The 21,786-nt window shown below is 32.0% G+C and overlaps 2 protein-coding genes across 2 annotated transcripts in view; both read left to right on the top strand.

Moving 5' to 3' along the window:
* LOC140432302 (uncharacterized) overlaps window positions 1-21,786 on the top strand; it is an 803,181-nt gene that overhangs the window by 389,349 nt on the left and 392,046 nt on the right. The window lies entirely within an intron of this gene.
* On the top strand, window positions 1,423-15,173 carry LOC140450722 (uncharacterized). The gene is made up of 2 exons (XM_072544394.1): window positions 1,423-2,306; window positions 14,611-15,173. The coding sequence occupies exons 1-2, from the start codon at window positions 1,434-1,436 to the stop codon at window positions 15,028-15,030; spliced, it is 1,293 nt and encodes a 430-aa protein (XP_072400495.1). The 5' UTR covers window positions 1,423-1,433; the 3' UTR covers window positions 15,031-15,173.

Here is a 21,786-nt window from a genome sequence, read left to right as displayed (position 1 = left end):
TTCACCCGTACATGTCAGTAAGCCTGTTAAATACTGTTCAAAAGTTTTTGCCCTAGTTGGTACCCATACAGCCTATTTAATCAATCTGAAACCATTATGTTTGAACACAGCCTGTCGGGACTTACTGAGTAAGAAATTCAGCAGAAGACATTGTTTTATGCATAAGAGAACCGATAAATACAAACAGGAACATTATACAATTGGTTTACTAGCTGCTTTTTATTACGAAATCAACGGAGAAGAAGCTAACATTCTCAAAAATAGAGAAGAAATATCAAAGAAATGTTAGCAAGAAAAGAAAGAAAACCATTGACATTTATTTTTGGTTTTCACAAAGATTACACATATCATATTGTGCTTAGTCAACAGTGGTTCTGTTATTACCTAGTATGCATTTTCATGATACAATAGATACGTAAAAGCACGACAAACAGAATACATAGATACTATCGTTCTATAATATGACGAAGGTAGGCGTTGATCTTGTTAATCAACTTGGTACAAAAAATAACGTCGTTGACAATACTTAAAGGTGGCCTATGGTACTCTTTTACGATATTTTGAATAAAGCTGCCATTAATTATTTATGCATTCATACATACTATGCTGCAGCGTTAAATAAAAGGGTAAGGAGGGTTGATTTTTGAAAGAGTTAAGTTGGCAGCTTATAAAACACCAAAATTTTAAACCATTCTACAATTGAGACCCTTCCAAGAGAAATTCGTAGACGTGCAAAATTCATAATAAATTCTTCAGAACGTGAGCTCCAGGAAGCACCTATGGTATCGTCACGTTGGAGATATTATGAATGTGAACGAGGACGTGACCGAATCATGACCGTGTGCCACAAGTGGGCATGCGTTAATCATTCAAAAGACATTTGTAATTATTAATGCTTAGATTACTGATAATATTTCTTGTTTCCGTTTTTCGCAGATTTTGAATAGAAATAGTGTATTGTTTTTAACTATATCAATAAAAATTGGTTAATGTAACCAGTATGACTGTATTTATTTTTAATCCTACTTTATTTAAAAATATCTTTTTTCCAAATATACGACAATTTAAATATGGGTGACACCTGTATCCCACGCTCCCAACCACGTTATACTTAAACACGCGCCTAAGGGAGGGTTAATATTGAATCAGAAGACACCATTTTACTTCAGTTAAGCATGATTCTAAACGCTCTGTACTTTCTACTTTATGGCCGTTCATACAACAAAAATGACTCGTAGCTAATACGGGTAAGAATAGAGGACCACAAAATATATAATAGGTCGGTTCGAACCCAAAATAAATTTATTGATACATACAAGTTAGCCTAAACGTAAATACATTATTTAAAATTTTTATTATTCAACCAGAATCCTCTTTGACGTTTTATAAAATACTTATTTTTATTAAGCAAGCATGTTGACTTGCTGTGACACATGCCAAAATTTTATTACTATTTACGGGAACTTTTTTATTTCGTTATGTCAAGTACGACAGTAGTTTCTTTAAGGGGAAGCAATGTGTCTGTTCCAGTCCGCACCGGTTTTGGACAATTACCTGAAAAGGTTCTCTTGAACATATTTCAGTATTTCAACGAAGATGAGCTTCGAAAAAACATTATTCCTGTTTGCCAACAATGGAGAACTATTGCAGAGAATCCAAGATTATGGAAAATATTAAAGTTTACGGGGATGAGCACAAATACTTCGGTAATTTGTTTTAAGATATGGCAATTAAATAAAGCTGAAGATATACATATGAAAGCAATTAAACAGCCGCTGGTAGTATTAAGACAAATTTGTAGATGTGCCCAAAATATTGTTAGTATTTCTTTGAGACATTGCCATGAGATAAGTGAAGATGGATTAAGACACTTGATAGTATCTTGCAAATCACTAAAAAGCTTGGATCTAAAAGGAACGCCATTCAAGTCTTTAATTTTCTATGAAGAACTGGCTTGTACAAAAAATCTTTCTAACATTAACATTAGTGAAAATATATATGTGACAGTGTCACATATTTCATCGCTTGTGTTAAATTGTCCCAGTTTGGATGGGTTACATGTTTCCAGCTTCCAGCCTATAAACAGAATCTTTATAACTGATGCTGATACGTATTTTTTCCTGAGTCATATTTCTAAACGTTTAAGGAGCTTAAGTTTAGATTGTTCCAACTTAAGTACTGGAAGTTTCTCATCAATTTTGGGTTGCAAAAATTTGGAATACCTGTGTCTGAATTTCGCTTATAATTTCGACGGAAATATATTTCAAAATTTGTGGAAGACATTGAGAAAATTGAAGGCATTAAAGGTATATTTTAATTATGTATTCGGCGTAGTATTATAAAAGTTAAAATTGTCGAAATTTATAATGATATTTATAATGATCAGATACTGATACAAATATTTATATTTCGATTCAGTTGCATTCTAGATATCATATATGTACAACGTACATGTCTTTTAACGACGAGATAAAAACAACAATTCACTGGCTGATGTGAAATCGTACTGAGCATAATATTGATAGATGAAATATATATCACTTGAACCTTTTACAATTAGGTTTTTATTTATTCCTTGTCAAACTATCATCATTTTAACTTGGATTCAACTACTTTGTTTTTCCAAGATTCTTAAGTTATCTTCCTCTCTTATACTTGCGGGCTCCATATATTTATTTTTTTATCCAGCTGCTGTTTATGACTGTTTTTTCATATCTGTGCCACTTCAGTCACTTTTGGTCTGTGTGTAAATATTCATTTTTCTAGCGATGTTACATCACTCTTAAAACGTTATTGCTGCTGTTACTTTTGCTCAAAATCTAGTTGTATACGTCCGTATGTTCTAAATGTCATATGACACTAAATATATAATATATATATATATATATATATATATATATATATATATATATATAATATATATATATATATATATTTTATATATATATATATATATATATATATATTTTATATATATATATATATGTATATATATATAATATATATATTATATATATATATATATATATATATATATATATAATATATATATTATATATATATATATATATATATATATATATATATATATTAAATGGCCAAATATATGGCCTAGGAAGACAAATTCGTTAAACTTCCCGTGCTCGAATCGGTATCAATAAAGTGTTATGATCATTTCGGCCTATCCCAGTCTCATCAGACACTTGGGCTGATACAAATTCAAACTCGGAAAGTCCAACGAATGTCTCCCAAAACTTCACTACAACAGTAGTTAGCTTACAAAGGCGCCACCTGCTTTGGCGGCCGTGAACGAAAACGATATGATAATATCGTTTTTTGTATCCTTTGCGCTATGCGAAATGTGTAAAAGATAAAATCTTTTAACGAAAGCCGCTATCGCTTTATTAAATTAAATGGCCAAATATATGGCCTAGGAAGACAAATTCGTTAAACTTTCCGTTCTCGAATCGGTTAGTCGTGATGTCGATGTTTGCAAAACAACGGTACACAAAGTAATAAAATTTGGCTAAAACAATGGCACCCCTTTAAATGCACACTTGTAAAGGAATTAAACGAGGGTGATCCAGATAAAAGAATACATTTTTGCGAAACAATGATGGATAACTACCACCGAAACTCTCTCTTGGTTCAAAATATTATTTTTTCTGATGAGGCTACATTCACATTAAATGGCGAGGTCTACCGTCTGAATTGTAGATACTGGGCAAAAGAAAACCCCTATTGGATGCGGGAACATCATACACAATACCCGCAAAAGGTAAACGTATGGGCTCGCATTGTAAGAAATACATAGAATCATCGGATACTACTTTTTCGAAGGTATTTAAAACGGTCCATCATACCAGATCAGGTTTTGATGAAAATTTATGGTTTCAACAAACCTAAACGGAAAGTTTTCCGAACAGGTGGATTGGAAGACGTGGACATATTGAATGGCCAGCGAGGTCGCCAGACCTCAATCCTTTGAATTATTTTATGTGGGTTCATTTGAAGAATGTTGTTTATAAAACGAAACCTGCAAATATTGAAGACTTAAAGCAAGAATTAGTAAAGAACTAAACAATACTTCTCAAGAAACCATAAACAAGGTTCTACAAGAATTTGTACAACGTTTGGGTTACTGTCAGTTACAATTACATTAAGGGTTACAATTCGAACATTTTAGATAAAGTTAGGTATTAATTACTGGATAACTTTCAAGTTGTTTATTATAATTTATTAATATTAGAAATAAATAAAAATTAAATTTCTAAGCGCATATCTTTCAAATTATATCCGTTAGACCCCAGTATTATACTTTTTTGGAATCAGCTCATTTTTATCAATCTAAAAATGTCCTAAAATACAGGGTATTACATTTAAAAAAAAACGCCGATGACGTCATCACCTTAATGTGTATCACCTTGTGTAACGAAATTTTATTGTAAAATGTAGAACATTATATAGGAAATATCGAATTTATTCCATACTTTACGGACACACTTTATATATATATATATATATATATATATATATATATATATATATATATATATATATATATATACATATATATATATATATATATATATATATATATATATATATATATATATATATATTTGTGTCATATGACATATAGGACATATTATGGTGTATACAACTAGATATAGTTATATTTTTTATAAATATATACATATATATATATATATATATATATATATATATATATACGTATATATATATAAATATATATATATATATATATATATGTATATATATATATATATATATATATATACGTATATATATATATATATAAATATATATATATATATATATGTATATATATATATATATATATATATATATATATATATATATATATATATTAATATGTTAGTTTTGATATTTCCGCGGGAGCTGTATGTTATATCAATGGTATTCCGGGTTTGACTCCGCGTTAAATGTTGTTGGTTTTGATAAAAACCATTTTGACGACGTTTCGGCAAGATCTCACTTTAATTTCGCAGTAGCTCCTGCACGCATACCAATTGAAAATATTATATGCGAAGTGGAAAGTTCAATAACCAATATACCATCCGACACGGCCGAGACTATACGCCAAGACGTGTCACGCATATTACGAACAGCTAAAACGCCAAAACGAAACTTAACACACGAGGAAAAAGAGGCATTAAATTCATTGCGCAAAAATAAAGAAATCATTGTACTTCCAGCTGATAAAGGCAATGCTACGGTGGTTATGAATGTCATAGACTACGATCAAAAGATGAAAGATATTCTAGACGATCCATCATACAAGAAGATATCGACTGACCCGACAACATATCTAGAAAAAACAACAAAAGCAAAAATACAAACATCTAATATCAATAAAGAACATCATTTTCAACTTATTCCACGGGAAAAATCATCGAGATGTCCAAAACTGTACGGTTTACCAAAAGTTCACAAGGATGGATTACCACTACGACCAATAGTGAGCTCCATCGGATCACCGTTACAACCACTGGCAAGGTTCCTGGCTGAAAAGCTACAGCCTTACGCAGAAGAAGCTGATTCCTACGTTAAGAACGCAGGCCACTTCATCGAGCGTATAAAAGATGTTACTCTTGGGCCGGGACACTTGTTAGTAAGTTTCGATGTTGTTTCACTTTTCACCAACGTTCCCATCAATGAATCCTTGGAAATTATAAGCAGAAAATACCCAGTACCGCAAGATACCCTAAATTTGACGAGGCACTGCTTAAACAACACATATTTTATATATGGTGATCAACGGTACAAACAAGTTGAAGGGGCACCGATGGGTTCACCGCTATCTCCCGTGATAGCAAATCTTTTTATGCAAGACATAGAGGAACGGGCAATAAGAACAGCAGAATATAAACCCAAACTATGGCTTAGATATGTGGACGACACTTTCATCATATGGACACATGGAGCAGACAAACTTACTGCATTTCTAGAATACATTAACAGTATCCATCCCAAGATCAAGTTTACGATGGAATTAGAAAGTAATCAACAACTACCTTTCCTAGACGTCTTAATAATAAAGAAAGAAAACGGCAACATTGGATATACAGTTTATCGAAAACCAACCCACACTGACAGATACCTACATGCAGATTCACACCACCATCCTGCACAATTGAATTCAGTCATAAAAACTCTGAATAAAAGATCTGAACGACTAACAGACGAAGAACACAAGAAAGAAGAAATGCAGAAAGTTACAAAAGCGTTAAAAAACAACGGCTTTTCCACAAACAGAATCGAAAAGGCACGAAGACCACAAAAAACAACAAAAGAAATAAAAGAAGACGAAAAACCGATTGCCAAAACCACCCTACCGTATATTAAAGGCACAACAGAGAAGATAAGCAGGGTCCTGAGAAAACACAAAATAGAGACTGTCTTCAACACCGACAGAAAAATCGCAAACATATTACCATCTGCCAAGACAAGGATTCCCCTAGAAAACCAAGGAGTATACAAAATTCCCTGCGGAGAATGCGATAGAGCCTATATTGGACAGACAAATAGAAGGATCCAAGTAAGACAAGAAGAACATCGCAATGCCATCGAACGAAAAGAAACGACGTCATCCCTAGCCCAGCATTCTTTAGCTACAGGACACAAAATTGACCTCAAACATACGGTAATGTTAGCGAATGTCGAAAACAAGAGAAAACGAATTATCAGAGAAGCCATAGAAATAGAAAAACAAGAAAATAATTTAAATTCTCGAGACGATGCCCAAAGATTGCCAAAAACATGGAAAACAATTATCCCGAAGAATAACACAAGAACGGAATCGACCAAGACCCCGCCCACTGACCTGCGCACTGGACCAATTACAAGAGCGCGCGCAACGCACAGTAACTACAAAAGCCAGATGTGTTGCCGAGAGGGGGCATTTGGGCCTGTAGGACCCATCGCCGGCTCTTCGGGCTTCTTCCTATCCCCGGAATTGGATCGGGTATTCACCATCTTTGGTTTGTCGCTGGTAGAAAGGTTAAATACTACCGCTGTTATAAATAACAGTTCCAGTGACAAATATCTGTTATAGGTAACGGTTCCAAGGAACAGTTACAAAGTAACAGAGCAAAAATGGAAAACAGATAGGTAAAAATGATCTAAGTATTCCTTGACTTACGGAAGGGATAACTTAGTAAACAATTAAATTAAATGGTATAAAAATATAATGCAAAGAAAAAAATGTTTCTAAGTGTTTCTTGACTTACGGAAGAAACAACTTAGGACAGAAATATAGATAAATGAAATATGTAAATGTGAGAGTAAAATATGGAAATATTTCTAAGTGTTTCTTGACTTACGGAAGAAACGACTTAGAGAGGAAAAATAAAATACTCAAAATATAAAACGAGAAATGCAAAAATGAAACAGATTATAGAAATATGTCTTTAAGTGTTTCAAGTTGAAGTAAGTGTTTCTTGACTTACGGAAGAAACAACTTAGAACAGAAAATAAACAAGAGAATTAAATATAGTAAAAAAAATGCACAAATATTTATAAGTGTTTCTTGACTTACGGAAGAAACGACATAATAGAAAATAAGAAAAATCAAATATAGAAAAGATGTGAAAATATTGCTAAGTGTTTCTTGACTTACGGAAGAAAGCATAAAATAGAAAATGAAAGAAACAAATGTATTAAGTATTTTCTTAACTTAAGAAAGAAAATATCTTAGATAAAATATCGGAAATAATAATGCAACAATGATTATGAAAATATTTCTAAGAGTTCTTTGACTTACCGGAAAGAACTACTTAGACAATGTACAAATCAAAATATAAAATAGAAAAAGCAGATAAATATTTCTAAGTGTTCTTAACTTACGGAAGAACAACTTAGACACAAAATACAAGAAAAATAAACAATCAGTACATGAACAAATATAGATCAATGTAATATCCTAACCTGAAAAGGTCTGAATATACAATAATGCTAAAATAAAAAGGTATACAGAAAATCAGAAATAAAACAATAACTTAGTTGGAACAATAATAGCACCGACTAGGTCTACAGTAGAAGAGGCAAGCTCGACTGATCGATGAGAGAAAATCTACCTGCTTTTATGTAAAACAAATCCTTAGTTTTACGTAGCGAAAGTGGAATTTCCCTGCATCGAATCAATTAGAAATTTGGATTTGGCCAACCTTGGAATTCCCAAGTATTTTGACCGATATCCAAATTCCTTGATGCCTCCGGCACGGCTGTCACGCCTCCGGAGGACAGCTGCCTAACACCCGTAGCGTCACTTCCACTCGAACATCGACAAGAAGCAGACCATCCAGAGAGACTTGAAAATGGCAAGTGAGATCTTGCCGAAACGTCGTCAAAATGGTTTTCATCAAAACCAACAACATTTAACGCGGAGTCAAACCCGGAATACCATTGATATAATATATTAATATATATATATATATATATATATATATATATATATATATATATATATATATATATATATATATATATGTATATAAATATAAATATAAATATATATATATATATATATTTATATACATATATATATATATGTATATAAATATAAATATATATACACATCTATGTTGCGGTCTTTACTGTCAGGTGAACTTCCAAACAGGTGTGGTCACTTGTAATTATTATTGTATCCTCGTTTTTTCTAGATTTTGTTTAATATGTTGCTTTTTTTTTATTTCTGCGTTCTATTTAGGGGTTGGTATTTTATGTTACAATTTATTACATTTTCTATGGGTAAGGATGTTTTATGCTTTTTTTGAGTCGATGAATACCGTATAAACTTCCTAATTATATGCTATCGTTATTTTAACTATTTGTGTCATAAAGTAAAAGTAATCTATAGTCGAAATTTTGCATATTCTTCTGCTTAATTCTTGGTATACCGTCTCACACTTATTATTCATTAAAAAATTAATTAAAATCCTTTGTAAAAGGTATATATTTAAAAACCCAAACGGGCTGTGTTAGACAAAACGTTTTCGAAATACATCATTCCATCATCGGTGTCTAGGAGTACATGAATGTAGCCACTAAATATATGGGTAAAAACCCGTTAACAAATAATTAGTTACATTTGTTCGACATTATATCTTATAAATACTTATGATGTTAAAGTTACCGTTGGATTAGGTAACATGGCGACATATGACTCCACGTTGAAGTTGCAAGTCCTGAGACGGTGTGTCTACGAGGACTTTATGGAAGCAACAGTTGCTTCCATAAAGTCACTTGATGTACACTGAATACACGTGAATACACTTGATGTCGTGTATTGTCCGTCTGCAAAATCTCTGTCTCTGGTCATTTCTTTTAACTCATGCATAGGTCTTGGCCATACTTTGGCCATCTTCCCTATAGCGTCTTTTGCTAGATTACATTACGTTTTATTTCTTTCTGTAGTGACCCTATGTTTGTGAAAAATGCCAGATGTAACTATGAGCTCACAACTTCAATCCGGTCTTTTGTGGTTATGTGTGGTTGGTTGTTATGTAGTATCTCTATCATGATCTTTGTCTTTGATATGTTTAACTGCAGACCAAATATCTAACTTTTGTTTTTAACCAATCGTACGAGATTAATTAACTCTTCTTGACTATTTACAAGAATCACTGTATCATCTGCAAAACGTAGGGTGTTTATTTTTAGGCCATTTTCTGAGATACCCTTTTCCTATCCTTCACGTGCTTCTTTTATAATATGCTCCCCATATAAATTAAATAATTGTGAAGGCAGTATACATTGCGAAAAATATGGGTTGCTGCAATTAATTCTTCAAGGAAAGGTAGAAGGAAGACGAATACCAGGAAGGCGCAGAATTTCTTGGCTTAAAAATCTACGTACGTGGTTCAACAGAACAACCACAAATAGTTTCAGGGCCACAGTTTGCAAAATACAGAATGCCGTGATGATCGCCAACATCCAGCCTTGTAGTGCCAGATAGGCACTACAAGAAGAAGTATACATCCTTATCTGACACCTTATTCTGGATAAAATTTGCTTAAGAGTATGTCAAGCACTTTAACTGTTCTAGTAGTGTATAATAGGTCAGATAAGTGAAATTAAGTGTTTTAGTACGCCTACTCCTTTCAGTATCCGCCATAAATGTTGCCATTTGACCCTGTCGAACGCTTTGCGAACGATAATCTATTAAAAAATTTATATTGGTATATTGAATTTTCTAGATTTGTGTAATATCTGTTGCCTTATGTTCAGAAGATTTTTTCTTGTACCTCTACCTTTGGTAAATCCAGTTTTCTTTTGGGATATTTCTGTTTGTAGGAAAATTTTCAATCTTTCATTAATTATGTCTAGCATTATTTTACGGCCATGTGAGATAAGGAAGATGCTTCTACAATTGTCGCATTTACGAAAGCTGCCTTATTTATATATTGTAGATTTTGTTCAGTCGTCAGGCCATTGCTTGGAATGCCATATTTTGTTACAAAGCATGTGTAGCAATATAATTCCAGTTTCTTCTGTAGCTTTGAAGAATTCTTCTATTATCATATCTGGACCTGGTACTTTGTTATACTTAAGTCTACTGATCGCCAGTCTTAATTAATTCTTGCATATATTAGGTTCTTTCTTTATTTCGTCAGGGGTGTCGTAAACAAGTTCCTGGCGTTGATCGTCTTTAGATGGACCCCGGAAATATAATCTCCATGTCTCTATTATATCTTCTCTGTTGGTTCTTAGGGTTCCTGTATGGTCTTCAATGGCCCAAGTTCTGGATTTAAAGTCTCTTGTTATGTATCGTATTTTTCTAAATAAATCTCTTGGTTGATTGTTTTCATCGTGGCTTTTAATTTCTTAACATATGTTTTGATAGTATTGTTGTTTGCCAGCCCTGCATCTTTATTTTATTTCTTTGTTGAGATTTTTTAAACTAGCTTTTTCCATTTTATTATGTACTACACCACTTTGAAATAAGATTTCTTCTGTTGTCTATTCTTTTAGGTACTTAAGTGGATTAGGTATATGGTTTATTTGTCCAAAATTGGAATTTTATGTAAAATTTATATATTAAGTAGGATAAGAGTCGTCTGTAAATAAGTATAAAGTTAGGTTTACTTTCTGAATGAAATCAGTTTTATTAAAAATACTCTTGTATGGTTATGTCAACTTTTTATTCTCAATTTAAACTTCTGTTTCTAATAAAATAAAAACTACTACTTAATATTTCATACGCTGATAAAAGTTATTGCCTTCTTATCATTTAAATACAGATTATGTTGACAAGCTAGAATCGTTCCTGTCCAACAAGTCATGCGTTACACTTAAAAAAATCCAATAAACAAACTTATAAGTGACCTAAAATGCAACATTTATAAAAACTTTAGTTAACCCCAAAACATTTATTTCTAGCAGTCCTTTAATGTCACGCCTTTATGGTTTTTCAAAAATTCACAAAATTAATGACCCAGTAAGATCGATAGTTAGTTTTGTCAATACTCCATTAGCTTTAAAAGCAAAATTTAACACTCTCCTTCAAGATATACTTTCTCCCAAATATACTGCCAACAACACTTTAGATTTAATTTCGAAACTTTCTTCCCCTAATTTTCCAAACAATTGTACTATGGTCTCTTGATGTAACTAATCTTTTTACTTATGTACCAAGACTAGACATCATTTCAATCCTCAATAATCTTTTACTTGCAAAAACATTGACTAAATTAGATGTTCACAAATTACTTCTCCACTTTAAGTTTTAACTTTGTCTTTCCCAAGATTTCTTTATCTTTAATAATAAAATTTATAAACAACCTGAAGGTTTAGGAATGAGTTACCCACTATCTTCCCTACTTGCAGATCTATTTCTTATTTTTTTAACACTTTTGTTCATTCCCAATCACAAATAATTTTATGGTACTGATATGTTATTTAAGGATATGATATTATATTATGCTTTGTACAAGGTCCACCTATGGAACTTCACAATATCCTGTCATTGAATAATAACTTACATTCAGCAATAAGGTTTACTTTATAGTTAGAAAACAGCAACATTGTCAACTTTTTAGACTCAACTTTTAAAAAGAATTCTGCTACACTAGAATTTTCAGCTTTTAGAAAAAATATTTAAACCGATCATATAATTCCTAACTCATATAATTATCCTTTTCAGCATATGCTAGCCTTTCAATATTATTTTCGTAAACTTCTTTAACATCCTTATGTCCCAAATCAATTCTAATAATGAACTCAAGTATAAAGGAAATCATAGGTAACGATGATTTCCCTACTTCTACTGTAGATAGTGTCATGAAGAGGTCTTCTTCTTCTTCTTCATCTTTATAAGCAATTCTGCTTGTTCATTGGCGGATTAATACCTCTATAGAAGGTTGTCACTTCATCTTATGCACGGTCGTCCGATACTTTTGTCGATTGGTGACTTATCTCTTGCTATTTTGACGACACGGGTCTCCTTCATTCTGCTTATGCGGTTATTCCATTATTTTTTTCTATTTTGTGTCCATTCATTTATACAATGTACGTTACATTTTCTTCTAATGTCTTCACTTCTCTTTCGATCTCTCAGCGTATTTCCTGTAATTCTTCTCAGTACTCTCATCTCTGCCGTTTCCAGTAGCCTTTGCATTGTGGGTGTGCCAGGTCTTGTTTCTAAGGAGTATGTCATTATTGGTCTTACACTGACTTTATAAATTCTTGACTTCATCTCAGTGTTAATGTATCTCTTTCGCCATATAGTGTTATTAAAGCATCCTGCCAGTCTATTTGCTTTTTGTACTTGATCTCTCACTTCTTTGTCCAGATCTCCATAGGTGGACAGTGTAATTTCAAGGTATTTTATTTTTATTACTTGTTCAATACTGATGCCGTTAATTTCTATTTTACGTCTGGTTGGTTCTTTGCGGATTACTATTGTTTTAGTTTTCTGAGATGAGATTGTCATATTAAATTTGTTTGATCTTATGTTAAAACTGTGAATTAGTCTTTGTAGTAGACTATCTTCATCTTGAGCTATCAATATTGTGTCGGTTGCTTAACAGAGTATTTTTGTTTGTTTGTTTCCCATTCTGTATTATCTTCCTTTGTTAACGCTTTTGATGATTTCATCCATAATCAAATTGAAGAGCATGGGGCTCAATGAATCCACTTATCTTATTCCGTTGCCTATTTCTATAGGTTCTCTAAGTTGTCCATCTATTCTCACTTTCATTTTGTTGTTTTTATGTTGTTTTGATGAAGATTTCAATACTTAAAAATAATCTTAACCATGTCCTTAACTTCATAAACCAATATGAAAATAAACCCAATACTACATTTATTTACAGATCTGTATTCCTCGTCGTTTCCTTCTAAAGGTACCTCTCTTCTAATGATGTTGGCAACCACATTGACACATCTTATATTATTTACAGCAGCTCGAAATAAAATAGTTGACGTAAGACCAGATCATTTTCTAAAATTAGCCAGCCAGTATATACTTCTACGTCCAGGGCCTCTCTTGCACTAAATGTTGTGTTCTTCATAGTCAATCCTTGTCACTGTGGGCCAGTTTCTAAAAATATATAAAGGGTTTTGGGGTTATTTTTGTTTTGGGCATAACTTGCCAATTAAAATCTTTGACATTCTTTGACACATTTTACTTTTTTTTCTGAATTTAAATTTTTTCAACATTTTTTTATTTCTAAATAAAGTTAATTATACTAATTAAGACACTTGTCAATTGTCATTTACAAAGAATTTAAAAGCCGGTAGAAAATTAAGTTATAATCGGTTTGTACATACGTCACCTCAACGCTATGCATATGGATGGGTGCCTGCACCTGTGTCATAACCACACCTTTTAATATGTGTTTACTGTGCTGCCTTTTAATGACTTTTTAAAACTTTTTTTGTGGGTTTATTGAACAATGGAATCCTTTTTGTTAAGGTGTTTTTACAATTTGGCATACGGTTAATTTTGACATAAATTTAATAGACTGCTGAATTTAAATAATTACTTGCATTCAATTAATATTATTATAGCTTAGCTCTGACGGTGGTTTTATAATATGAAACCGCTTAGTTAGAAATCAAATACTTTACACACTTTTAAAGCATTTTTTATTTATTTATAACTATGTATAAAATGTATTAGTCTTTTTCTATTTAACAAATGATTTTGCTAAAAACTTTTTCACTGCCATATTTTAATAATTCATCAGCAATTACTGCAAGAAGCTGCTTTCCTATTTTTACGGATTTACATCGCTTATTTTAGAATTTCTGGGATACGCGGTAGTAATTTTATCGTGTGTTATAATATCTTATATCCTTGTACATTCTACACTATCTTGTGTTAACAATTTTTAAAATTCCATTCCCTTTATTTTATTTATAGATGTTATTAAATCTTTCGTGCTTGATTTTTTCTTTGGTTCTGTTTAAAATCGATTTTTAACTGAAAACAACTATAGCTTTTAAGAGAATTTTAATCAATATTATAAAAAAAATCTTCATTGGGCTAAAAGTCTTAATTTTTTTCTTGGTTTTACACTTTATTTCTTTTTGAAGCATATTTAATAATTTATATATTTTTAGATACGTTACGGACATCAGATCAGCGACGCCAATATAAAAAATTTATTCCAAAATGGTAGGGACTCTTTATCCAACATTGAAGTCATAGATTTAACGGGATGTTCCAAATTAAGCAATTTTGGTATAGCAGCATTGGCAATATGTTGTAACAAGTTAAAAAAGTTAATATTAAGAAGCTGCAAGAACGTGTTTACAATCGATTGCATCTTAGAAGAGTGTCATGATCTTGAAATGTTAAACATTTCATTTTGCAGGAACTTGCAATGCAAGTATCAGTCAAATTCGATTAGCCTGAAGATTATGTTTCTTAGTGACGATAAAAAAGTTATTGAAGTGGGAAATTTTCTTAAAAGTAAAAATAACAATTTGCAATTAAAGTTGTGTGAGTCAGAACATAATAAAAATTATAGGAAATTGTAATAATATAATTTTACCATTAAATAGAAAGCTGGTGCCAAAATTTAATTGATTATTAAACAATATTTTATATTCTTTATATTGAAAAAAATTGATTATCCTCATCTGCTTTACATATAATGATACCGTTACCGACTGTATACCATAAATCACAAAAATTTTAAATAAAAAATCCTTTATAAAAAGGTATATCCTTTATTAAAAGAACCCTTTCGGGCTACATCGCGAAACATTTTCAGAATTACCATTCCATCGTCGGTGCTGCTGCTAGGTATACATGCGTATGCGTAAATGCTCTTACGTGGCGTTGGTACATTTGTTCCTCTACTTTAGTTGCTACTTATAAGTTCCTTATAGAGACTACGGGTCAGGGTTAGCAACCCTAGTTTGGAAGTTTTATGATGCCGTGGAGTGAACTCTGTTTAAAAATTTAACATCCTATAACATTATCTGCAGCAATGTAATGTAAAACTAATTTAATAACAATTAAAGGGTTTTTACCCATATACTTTGTGACTTCACACATGTATACTTGTAGCACTGATAATGAAATAGTCATTCCGAAAACGTTCGGAATACTTAAAAATAAATTATATTTTAATAGGTTGTCCAAAAAGCTGTAAGTGTAAAGATGATAAATATGGTTTTTTTTATCAACGGGCCACGTTATGAGAGGGGATAAATATGTATTGCTACAAACCATAATGCAGGGAAAAATACAGAAAAAACGAAGTATTGAAAGAAGACGCATCTCCTGGTTCAACAATCTGAGAAAGTGGTATAATTGTAGTTCCCTCGACTTGTTCAGAGCTGCAATCTCAAAAGTGAAAATAGCTGTGATGATTACCAACCTCCTTAGAGAAGACGGTACCCAAAGAAGAAGATTCTCTTCTTATTTCGTTCTCATTTACAATAATTTTGTTGTCATTGTCAACTAGTTTAGAGATAACTCGTTTTTTAAATAAATATGTTGCTTATTTCTTTTACTTTTTTGTGCATATTAAAAAAGTCGTGCCTAGATATCACATCCTCAATTTCCTCGCACTTTTTATCATTTAATTTTGAGAACAGTAAAAATAAGGGTTTCCAATCAAATAACGAAATGAGTAAAGTCATCAGATCAGGAAAAAAGAAGATGTAGTGCAAACTTGGGCACCATATTTGGAAAATTTGAAGAGTTTGTGAACGAAGTCAAATAAGATAACTTCTAAAGAAATAATATGGAATCTATAGGCGAGTAGGAGGAAGCAACCGATGATGATACACAAAAGTTTTTACCATCCAGTTTATGTAAGGTACTACTGGCGACTAAAAGTATAAAAATCCCATAGGTCATATTCGGATAAAAAAATGCACAACATAGTAAAAGATATCTGGATTAGAGAAGAAGTACCTTAAAATATTACACTGCAATATTATGTCATAAGAAAAATGATGCTGTGGATTGTTCCAACTTTTGTTAGATCCTGTGAAACAATAGTTAAAAATATATTGAACAGAAGACTGAATCTTATTTCTGAATCTATATTGAAAGCGGCTCAAGGTAATTCCAGATGTAATATCTATAAGACAATTTTTAAACAAGTGTATGTCATCACAGTAAAAGTAAAAGTAAAAGGAAGGAAACAAGTTGACACGGTTGAAATGGACTACCTAAGAAGAGCTTGCCGTATATCAAGAGTAGAACGTATACCTAATTCTGAAATTAGAAGAAAAACAGATAGAGTACATACAACTTCTGAAAGAATAGAAACTAGACAGTTAATATGGTATGGACACGTACAGAGGATGGACGACAACAGATGGCCAAAAAGAGCTATGGAATACAATCCAAGTAATAGAAGGAAACGAGGAAGACCAGCCAAGTCTTGGATACAAGGTGTTATGGAAACCATGAAAGATAGAGCCATTGATGAAGACACCTGGAGAGATAGAAAAAGATGGCGATCGAAATGCGGGAAGCGGCAGAAGCTGTAGGATCCCCGCTTATATATATATATATATATATATATATATGTCATCACAGTGCACCTGTTGTACATAGACTTCAGAATAATGGATGACGGAATCAAAAAAGGAAGACTTGTGGATACTTAGAGGGAACTCGTTATATCAAATAAACTAATGAGATTACAAAAATATTGCGAGAGTAGGTAAAAATATCTTAGAACCTTTCCGAATTGCGATTGTTCTGAGACAGAGAAAAATAATTTCTATACAATATCTAAAAGTTGGATGCTAGGTCAAAGTTTACAAAGTAGTAGTAAAGCCAGTGGTCCTCTTTGAAACAAAAAGTTGTACCATTACAATGAAGAATAAAGATCGACCAAGTTGATAGAAAATAATTATTTAGAGAAAGATCTTCGGAGGCAGAAATTAATGAACAAGGTGTGTAGTATTTAATAATTAGGTACCAAGGAAGTGGCCATAATGTGTGTAGAGTCTGAACTAATAGCGGAGACCAACGTCATCAGGGGAAAATTGTCAGGCCGTATGAAAAGAATAGCAAAAGTGTAATTGGTTAACACAATCTACCAATCTACCAGCAAACTCTACCCAGGGTCCCGGATCAATCGGCATACTATGCCAGGCAGCTATATCAGTACAATTTCACCATTGTGCAGGGCGATTCAAAAGCGTCATTGAACAAAGACAATGTATTTATTTACACATGGAATGAAGTAGAGCATGGAAAAGGTTCAAATGAAATTGCCTCTGTCTTATTCCACAAACTACAGAACACTATCTTTAATGAAAGTATAACCCGAATAAAACTAGTATCAGATAGGTGTCCAGGGCAGAACAAAAATTCAACTGTCCTCGGAATGTTAATGCTTTGGTTAAGTAGATATGCTCCTGAACATGTGACGGAAATCCTTTTTATTTTTCCTGTAGTTGGCCACAACTTCTTGCCCCGGATCGTGTGTTCGCCAGGATAGAAAAAGTAGTGTGTTCGAAAGAAGTCATCGCCAATCCAGAGGAATTGTAACTGTAATAACTCTAACCAATGAGTGCATTATATACGACTGGAAGGAGTATTGCCATGAAATAGTCAAGCAGCCTGGACAATGGCACTTCAAATGTGCGCCTACAAAAAGGTTTTTTATTAAAAAAAATAACAATGGCTAAATTTTGGTTCGTGGGGAAGTTGCGTATAAACATGATATGGGAAATTACAAAAGCATTTTAAAGAGAAGGAAGAACCTAGGGGAAATGCCGACGGAGACAGTACAGCCAGGAATGGTAAACATCAACCCATTAAAGCTTAATGATGTACAAAAGTTGCTAAGAAAACATTATCGTGAAGAATGGGCTAATTGTGAACAACTTTCCTATTATCGTAAGCTATTAAGGAATGATAACCAGTCTGAACACTAAGAACACTCTGAACACTGAAAACTAGAACATCTTATTTACTATCTTTAATGAGAATTAATCAAAATTGCAGTTAAAATACGTTTATTTTATTATTTCGATTTCAACTTCGAAAATAGTTTTTGAACTACATGTTCCATTTCGAGAATTATTTTAGAAGTAGAAATCAAAACTTCAAAATAAAAGTTTCAACTGAAATTGTTGTTAATTCTCATCACAGATAGTAAATAACGTGACAATTGCACAAGAAAATATTTTCGAACAATATTATAAAACATTTGTTCCTGATAATCGTCCTTATAAAACAGTAAAATTAATTTTTTGTCTGTATGAGTTTTTATATCCCAGGTGAAATTTTTTTATCAATAGAAGTAAGATTACATTTCGAGGGCGGTTGCATTTATATATTACAAGTATGCCTGCAGTTAAAACAATATGTACACCAAAAATACCCACGAGAATATAATACTTTATAAAAGTTATAAACGACGCATGTTTTTATTTAAATAATTATTTTATTCCAATTTATGTTGATTTTATTTGTTTATTTGTTTTTATTTGCGACTATTTATGTTTTATTTATTTGTTAACTTTCTATATTGTTTTACTATTTTTCTTGTAAAAATAGCTGGCGCTCAACTGTAGGTATATTTCCCATATTCTGTTCCAGTCTATTCTACTCCATATTAGTTTTTACTTCAATGAAAGGGAATGTTTTTATGCAAAACTGTTATCTATTTAAAGAGAATATATGATAAATACATTAAAAAAGACATGTGGAGTGGAGATTATATATAAAAACAAAATCAAATAGAATATTTGTAAGAAAGATATAAAAAATTATCAACTATAAATATGACAGGATATCAAGATGGACTCCCCCAGAAGAGATTGAACGATATAAATCAATTTACAGGCGAATAAATTCGCTTTAAATAGATAACATGTGTGTATAATAACATTATCTTCCATTGAAGTGAAAACTGACATAGCAGGACGAAGTTGCCAACTTACAAATATATTTTGTCACTTGGAGTAGGGCATAAATATCATAGAATATACTGGGATAGAATATGAGATATATACAGATATATACAAAGAGTTGAGCACCAACTATTTTTAGAAGAAAAATAGTAAAACAAAACAGAACAGAAAGTTATCAAATAAATAATATCAACAGACGTTGCGATACAATAATTATTTATTGAAAAAAAAAACAACCATGTGACATTTATAACATAGTATCTTTAAATTAAACATTGATGATTAACGTTAAATATGTATGAAAACGTCATGTCAGTGTTAGCGATGCAACTTTTAAGAGTATTTTCATATCAAATATCGAGCTTTTCTGATTAAAACAAAGTTTCAGTACAACAGTTACCATAAAAAATTAATAATTTAGAATATTAAACCCAATATAACCACTACAAATTCTAAAACTTCGCAAAATTTAATTTAAGTTTTGTTGTTTCTTGTGTTTCGCCTTATATCAGCCTAGGATATCAATCTGTATTGGAAATTATTATAGATTCAGAAACTTTTCTAATCTGAACGGCAAAAGGCGAACAATGAGGTAGCAAAATTTATGCTATTATTAAAATTAGTTTCCATAATTTTAAATGAGATTGCAAAATTGAGTTTAAAGTTTGTGTGACTTTAATAGTTGGTAATATATAGCTGTGGTTTCCAAATATCGTTACTGTAATAAAGAAGTTGAAATGATGTAAAGCATAATAGTAGAAATCATTAACTTACCTCCACTTAACCACTGAGTATGTTAATAAAATCAAGTTACAAAACTACTTATGATACCTTAAAAGCGAGGTATGGGGTAGACGGTTCTGAAATATTAATAATTGCAGGCAAGTTTACCGATAATTAAGATGATGAATCTTTTGAGTTTTTTTGTTGTCATCTTTTGTTGTATATCCTCTTCAGATGGACATTCCGTGAAAGCTGCTTATCTAGTATCACTCTTAGATATTTGACTTCATTCACCTACTTGACAGTTTCTACATACATACAGAGTGTTTCCTTGTGACACCATCCAGTAAGGATATTTAATGTTTCTTGGAGTGTTCTGGACAGAATATTTCCGTATTTTCTTCTTACCATAATTACTAGATCATCCTCATAGGCTTGCACTTCTATCTCCTGTCGATCAAGGAGCGAGATGAAGTCATCCACTAAAAGTGACCACAAAAGGAGAGCAAGCACTGCCTCTGTTGGCATTCCTTAGCTGCTTTGGCCACAATTAACTCTCTTTGCAGCCTGTTTTTCAGCATTAAGAATATCCCTGTTGCTGCATCATACAGAGTCTTTGATAGTTTATTATTAAATAACAGCCTTCTATATCTAGAAAGGCAATTAAGGCAATTTCTTCATTCTTAATGGAGATGAGGAGGAACGCTCAATGGACCCTCTTTAAAATGTCTATCAAAAAGTTTTTTATTATCTTTAACAAAAATGACAATATGCGCCCCGTACGATCGTCATATTTGTGTATGTACACCACCCTTAAAGTTATCAATGTCTTTGGTATATAGTCTAGTTTTATGCTAGCTCCAAAGATCTTTGTTAGGATGGACAATAAAATGTCCAGAGCTTTTTGTATTAGGACAAGAAATGGCCCACTTTACATTCTCTGGTTTATTGCTTTTTGTAGAAATTTTGCATACTTCTTTTCTAAGATGCTTAGGCCAGATTCCAGTCTGAATCTGCTCATCAATAATTTTTTAATCCTGGGAATTGGTTCGGTAATAAGAGCTTTAGTGTTTCTTTTTTATATTTAGTAAAGGTGCTATCAGATCTTTTAAGTAGTTCTGATCCTTCTGCATAGTTTCTTTGTATCTCTTATTTTTTTTCTATGCTCTCCTATTTAATCGGCAGTACCCTTGTAAAACTTCCTTGTATAGCTGTATTTTTGCTATTTACTGCACATTTGCATTTTTTGTCAACCATTCTTTGTTTTTTTACATACTCTCCTGGTGTTTTCTTTGCTGTATTCGTAATTGTTACTTGATGGTAAATGTAATTACGTTACAATCACACATCAGGTTTATTTTTGCTGGTACTTACTTTTCCTTTTTCTGATTTCTAAAAACGTTAGTGTTCCATATCCTTTGTGTGCCCCCACTCTCGTTTTTTATCAATATTCATCTTCATTTTACATCTGTTATAACCAAGAGATAATCCGATTTGCAATTAGTGTCTCTATAGAATCTAACGTCTATCACTGAGCTGACCCATCTTTTAGATATTGTACATGGTGTATATGATTAAATTTATTACTATTAGGAATTGTCTTTTTAGTATTAGTTCTTTTCCCTATTTTGTCTTTAAATCTCCAAGACTATAGTTGCGTCACCTTTTCGTAACTTT

The sequence above is a fragment of the Diabrotica undecimpunctata genome, chromosome 1 (genome assembly GCF_040954645.1).
Source record: "Diabrotica undecimpunctata isolate CICGRU chromosome 1, icDiaUnde3, whole genome shotgun sequence".
Taxonomy (NCBI): domain Eukaryota; kingdom Metazoa; phylum Arthropoda; class Insecta; order Coleoptera; family Chrysomelidae; genus Diabrotica; species Diabrotica undecimpunctata.
Note: the sequence above shows the minus strand (reverse complement) of the source record. Positions and strands in the feature narration are given on the sequence as shown.

Coding starts and splice junctions, on each gene's coding strand:
- LOC140450722 (XM_072544394.1), top strand. CDS start 1,434: ATGCCAAAATTTTATTACTATTTACGGGAACTTTTTTATTTCGTTATG. Junction 2,307..14,610: donor GAAAATTGAAGGCATTAAAG/GTATATTTTAAT, acceptor ATATATTTTTAG/ATACGTTACGGACATCAGAT.